At 38.5% G+C, this 6,259-nt stretch overlaps 1 protein-coding gene across 1 annotated transcript; it reads left to right on the top strand.

Moving 5' to 3' along the window:
- The first annotated feature begins 2,121 nt into the window (after positions 1–2,121).
- On the top strand, positions 2,122–5,137 carry LOC131069740 (probable 9-cis-epoxycarotenoid dioxygenase NCED5, chloroplastic). The gene has a single exon (XM_058005278.2). It carries the CDS (start codon positions 2,273–2,275, stop codon positions 4,145–4,147), a length of 1,875 nt encoding a protein of 624 aa, XP_057861261.2. The 5' UTR covers positions 2,122–2,272; the 3' UTR covers positions 4,148–5,137.
- The last annotated feature ends 1,122 nt before the right edge of the window (positions 5,138–6,259 follow it).

The raw sequence follows: 6,259 nt of genomic DNA, 5'->3' as shown, positions 1-6,259 counted from the left end.
ATAGCTCTAGTCAAAAGCTATTCGGCTTCAGCCCTTTACCAAGTAAAAATAAATAAATAAATAAATACTAAATCCAAATATTTATTTATTAGCACAATCCTTAATATTAATATAGAATGCTTCCCACCATAATTAAATATAAAAGAAAATTCACATCCTTTTATTTCTTTGTTGATTTAATCAACATATATTAGTGCTCAAGATTAAATAAATGAAATGTCTTTTTTTCAAAGGCTCCAAACTTCACCGACATGTTATTATAAAAGAAAACAAAAAGCAAGAAACATCATGGTTTTAGATAACAATCTTATTAATGGTAGAAAGATCCAGGGTCTACTTTTGAACAACAATCAAGATATAAATTTGTTTCTGAATCAACATAATTTATACGATCTTGGATTGCGGCTTTTCAGTTAAAAAAAAAGAATACTTCTCATCATAATTAAATATATAATTATTTTCACATCCTTTTCTTTCTTTGTTGATTTAATGGGCATATGGTAGTGCTCATGACAGAGAAAATGAAATGTGCCCTTTTTCTCAAGGCTTGGAGCTTCATCGACGTGATATTGAAAAAGACAAGCAAAAGCAAGAAACATCATGGTATTGGGATATTGACCTAAGTAATGGTAGAAATATCAAGACACATAATTGTTTGTTTTTGAACAACATTCAAGATATAAAATTAGTTTTGAATGAATATAATATATACAATCTTGATTGCGACTTTATCAATCAAAAAATATTACAATGCTTCTCATCATATATATATTTCCACATTCTTTTCTTTCTTTGTTGATTTAATGGGCATATACTAATGCTCATGACAGAAAAAATGAAATGTGCCCTTTTTCTCAAGGCTTGGAACTTCATTGGCATGATATTGAAAAAGAAAAACAAAAGCAAGAAACATCATGGTATTGAGATAATGACCTTAGTAATGGTAGAAAGATCGAGGCACATAATTGTCTGCTTTTGAACAACAATCAAGATAGAAAATTGTTTTTGAATCAATATAATCTATATATTCTTGATTGTGACTATTGATCAAAAAATATTATATTGCTTCTCATCTTAATTAAATGTACAATTATTTCCACATCCTTTTCTTTCTTTGTTGATTTAATGGGCACATAGTAGTGCTTATGACAGAAAAAATGAAATGTGCCCTTTTTTCTCAAGGCTCGGAGCTTCACTGACTGACATGATTTTAGAAAGGAAAAGCAAAAGCAAAAGCAAGAAACATCATGGCATTGAGATAATGACCTTAGTAATGACAGAAAGATTCAAACACATAATGATTTGTTTTTTACAACAATCAAAATATAAATTTGTTTTTTCTCAACGCTTGGAGCTTCACTGGCGTGATATTATAAAGGAAAAGCAAAACCAAGAAACAACATGGTATTGAGATAATGACCTTAGTAATGGTAGAAAAACCCAAGCACATAATGATTTGTTTTTTAACAACAATCAAAATATAAATTTGTTTTTGAATCAATATAATCTATACGATTTTGAATTACGACTTATCAATCAAAAAATATTAAAATGCTTCCCATATAATTAAATACATAATCATTTCCACATCCTTTTCTTTCTTTCTTAATTTAATGGATATATAGTAGTGCTAATGAGAGAACAAATGAAATGTGTCTTATTTTTTTTCAAGGCTGGAGGCTCACCGACGTGATATTATAAAAGAAAAAGAAACATTATGGTATTGAGACAACGGAAGGAGGAAGGAAGGAAGGAAGGGCATAAAGCGACCAAATGGGAGGGACAAAAAAGGCTTGTGATGGAATGGGATGGTGTCCGTGGCGGACACATAAAGCACTGACGGCTGGGGAGTCGGGAGTACAAGCAAAAAAAAAAGATCTGTCACGCGCTTCCATTCCATTCCCCTCAGCCGCCCTTCTCATCGATTTCCGACACCACATTTTTCGCCGTGTTCTTCGCTTTCAATGAACCGTTCCTCACACGTGCCGCGCAGTCTACGCCCGGAATCACCGGTCGGAAACTCCGTGGAAGTTTGATCCCCGCAAACATTTTTCTCACACCCGCCCACCTAATAAGCCCACTTCACTTAGCACAGCAAAAATTTGCTGCTATAAATAGCCTTGCAAGAGCTTCACTTCACCAAGTTGTCTCTCTCTTTCTTCTCTATTGTCTCTCTGGTGTTTCTCGATCTTCATCATCCATTACGACAATCATAAAGCATTCGTTTATATAATAGAAAGATTTCCTTTCGTTTTCTTGCCTGCATATTGTCATGACTATGAGTTGCTCAACTAGATTGTTGTCAGATAGCAAATGCACATGGATTGCTCAGCAATCCGAGTCTAGGACTAGGAATTCATGCTCCAATGGAAGAAGAACACAAAGAAAAGTAGATATAAGAGCCCACTTTGTTGCTTCAAGTTCCACCTCCCCCATTGATGGAACTCTCCCTCAGCAAAAGCCCGTCATGGAAACTTCCCTCACCTGGAGATCCGAGCCCGACAGGAGATTCGAGACCCCAAATCGAGCCTACCCAAAAGTCTTTCCAGGCGAGAAGTCGAAGTTGAAGTTGAAGTCGAAGTCGTGTGGGTGGAACCCAGTCCAGAGGCTAGCGATGGTGGCTTTGGATGCGGTGGAGAAGAGTTTTATTGCTGCGCTAGAGAAAAAGTACCCACTGGCAAAGACCGCCGACCCGGCAATTCAAATTGCCGGGAACTTTGCTCCCGTCCCGGAGAGCCTAGTCCAGCATGAGCTTCAAGTAGTGGGTCAGATTCCACATTGCTTGGAAGGATTCTACGTTAGAAATGGCGCAAATCCCCTGTTCGAGCCCCTTTCCGGTCACCATTTGTTCGACGGGGACGGCATGGTCCACGCCGTGGGACTAAAGGAAGGAACTGCCAGTTACTGCAGCAGATTCACAAGGACCCACCGTCTGGTCGAAGAGGAAAAGCTCGGGAGAGCCTTTTATCCCAAAGCAATCGGTGAACTCCACGGCCATTCGGGGATAGCACGCCTAATGCTCTACTATGCGCGAAGCATGTTTGGCCTGGTGGATCGGTCCAGAGGCATGGGAGTCGCAAATGCGGGGCTCATTTACTTCAACGGCCGACTTTTAGCCATGTCCGAGGACGATTTGCCTTACGCGGTCAGGGTAACCGAGGATGGCGACTTGGCGACTGTGGGTCGTTTTGATTTCGAGGGGCAGTTGCAGTCCGCCATGATAGCGCACCCGAAGATCGATCCGGAGACCAAGGAGCTCTTTGCTCTGAGCTATAATGTTATAAAGAAGCCGTATCTCAAGTACTTCATGTTTTCCCCAGATGGAAGAAAAGGCCCCGATGTGACCATCTCTGTCAAGGAGCCGACTATGATGCATGACTTCGCCATCACTGACAAGTATATCGTGGTGCCGGACCAGCAGGTGGTGTTCAAGCTCCAGGAGATGGTTACTGGCGGTTCACCTGTCATCTACGACAAGGAGAAAGTTACCCGCTTTGGGATTTTGCCCAAGTATGATTCCGACGAGTCCCGAATGAAATGGGTCGATGTTCCAGATTGCTTCTGCTTTCACTTGTGGAACGCATGGGAGGAGAACGACGATGAAGTCGTCGTCATTGGGTCTTGCATGACACCGCCGGATTCAATTTTCAATGAGTCCGATGCAGCTCTCAGGAGCGTGCTTTCCGAAATCAGGCTCAATCTCAAAACCGGCAAGTCCAGTCGCCGTCAGCTTGCGCCGATGAATTTGGAAGCAGGGCAAGTGAACAGAAACAAGCTCGGGAGAAAGGCCCGGTATGCGTACTTGGGAATTGCAGAGCCGTGGCCTAAAGTTTCAGGCATAGCGAAGGTGGACCTCGAGGCGGAGTCGCCGGAAAGTGTAGTCGGGAAAATCGAGTACACAAGGGGATGCTATGGAGGTGAGCCATTCTTTGTTCCCCGGACATCGAATCCCGAGGCGCCGGAAGATGACGGGTATGTTCTCACTTTCATGCACAACGAGGAGACCTGGCAGTCGGAGCTGCTCATTTTGGACGCTAAGTCCCCGACTCTGGAACCGGTTGCGTCGGTCAAGCTGCCGTCGAGAGTTCCATATGGTTTCCATGGCACATTCATCACCTCCCAAGAGCTTACCCAGCAGGTGCTGTGAAGACGCCCAGTCTTCCGCTCCTCTGGATTGGAATCCTAAGCAATCTTTTTCATTTCAGTATTTTTGTTTTTATATAGCGGATTAGAATAATTTGAGGCAGCAGCATACATCTAGATCATAAATCGCAGGGGAGATCCAGTCCGTCAAAGTTGCTCAAGAGTTGAACCTGGTCAGAACAAGCATTTGAAAGTTTGAAACTTGGGAATTATGACAATTCGAGGTAGTATACTTCTAAATCACAAGTGGCAGTCATGTGTAGGGATCGAGTCTGTCAAAGTCATCTAAGAGTTGAATCTGATCCGAAGAGAGTTTGAATCTTGGTGTATGGTTCCTATATCACATATCATCATCTTCATCAATTGAACATTTCAAGCGATTTTCAGTTTCGCAAGGCTACTGACAGACCATGGTTCCTCTGGGTTAGATGTGTATTTGTAAATTTGTTTTATACTCTAGTATGCTGATGTTCTGATAGATACTTCTAAACCACAAGTCGCAGTCATATACAGGTGATCCAGTCCATCAAAGTCATCCAATAGTTGAGTCTTATCTGAAGAGAGTTTGAATCTTGGTGGACGGCTTCCATATATCACATATCATCCTCGTCATCAATTGTGTTCGACCAATTGAACTACACCATCCCAAACGACTTTCAATTTCTCAAAGCTACTGACAACCCAGGTTCCTCTGTATTTGTAAATTTGTGTAATAGTCTAGTATGATGGTATGGTATGAATGAGATATCAGAGGGACGCTCCAGTGAAGTCCCCGGGTCTCATTCTCTCTTGTCTGCTATCTTCTGTAGATAATTGTGGAGGTCCAGCTTGTAGCTTTGTATTCTGTGTTGAAGCTCAGCTGGCTGACTGACTTCCTTTATATATTATTTTCTTCCTATAGATGCAGTGTTCTTCAAGACGCTCTCTATATGTCTCTACTGTGTATGTATATATAAGTTTACTGTATATATAGATATATGTTTTGCATGTAAAACGCTTGTGGAGTTGAAATGTATGAAACAGTGAGATTGTGGGGTTGGCACTAAAGTGAATAATGAAGCCGAAAAGCGAGTGGCGGTGTAGTGCAAATGGAGTGGAGTGGGTTCGGTCACCTTTTGTCGTTTTCTGACATGATTTGTCGGTGGTGGTCGTTTAGGAATATACACGTTGCAGGAGGGTACCATTTTAACTACTAAGATAATTTTATAATGTTTGAAATTTTGTAGATATTTTTGGCACGAGTGGTCCCATGAATTTTCTAGAGGGGATTTTATTTTTAAATAAAAAGGGAGGGAAGACAAAATATTTAATTACATGGCAGATATGATTAGCAGCAATTGCATTTAGTTGCTTGACTTTAACTTCCATTTTTTATTTATAATTTAATTTTAAATTTTAAATTATAATTATTTATGAAGTTGTTTTATAAATTATAAAAAGTGCTAACATCAACATGAGACCAATAAAAACTCTTGACAAAATTGATTAAAAACAATTTTATAATAGTTGCGTACCTTTAAGTTCCACTCTCTATTTATAACTTAGTTTTTAAGTGTTAATTATTTTATATTGATAACTGTTAACAAAAATTTAGTTCATAAGAGCATCAGACCAAATATTTAACAAATATTTAGCTCAAAAGAACATCAATATGATACCAATATTCTTGCCAAATTTGATTAAAGAGCAATTGCATAATGTTTTTTTAATCAAATAGTAGTTGCATAACTTTAACTTCCACTCTCTACCTACAACATAGTTTTTAAACTTTTAATTATAATTATTTATGAAGAAGATTTTAAATTATCAAATGTGAACTAATTATTTTATATTGCTAACAATTAACAATATTTAGTTCATATGAGAATCAATATGAGACCAATGTTCTTGCCAAATTAAGTTAAAGAGAAATTGCTTAATTTTATATTAATCAAAAAGTAATTTCAAATATGATTAAACATAAATTGCATTATTTTATCTTAATCAAGTAGTAGTTGCATGACTTTAACTTCCACTCTCTACCTTCAGCTTAGTTTTTAAATTTTAAATTATAATTATTTAGAAAGATTATTTAAAATTTAAAAATATGTTAATTATTTTATAGTGTCAATTGTTA

This window comes from Cryptomeria japonica, chromosome 11, assembly GCF_030272615.1.
Source record: "Cryptomeria japonica chromosome 11, Sugi_1.0, whole genome shotgun sequence".
In the NCBI taxonomy this organism is placed as follows: domain Eukaryota; kingdom Viridiplantae; phylum Streptophyta; class Pinopsida; order Cupressales; family Cupressaceae; genus Cryptomeria; species Cryptomeria japonica.
This window is presented reverse-complemented; position numbering and strand designations above follow the sequence as displayed.

Coding starts and splice junctions, on each gene's coding strand:
- LOC131069740 (XM_058005278.2), top strand. CDS start 2,273: ATGACTATGAGTTGCTCAACTAGATTGTTGTCAGATAGCAAATGCACA.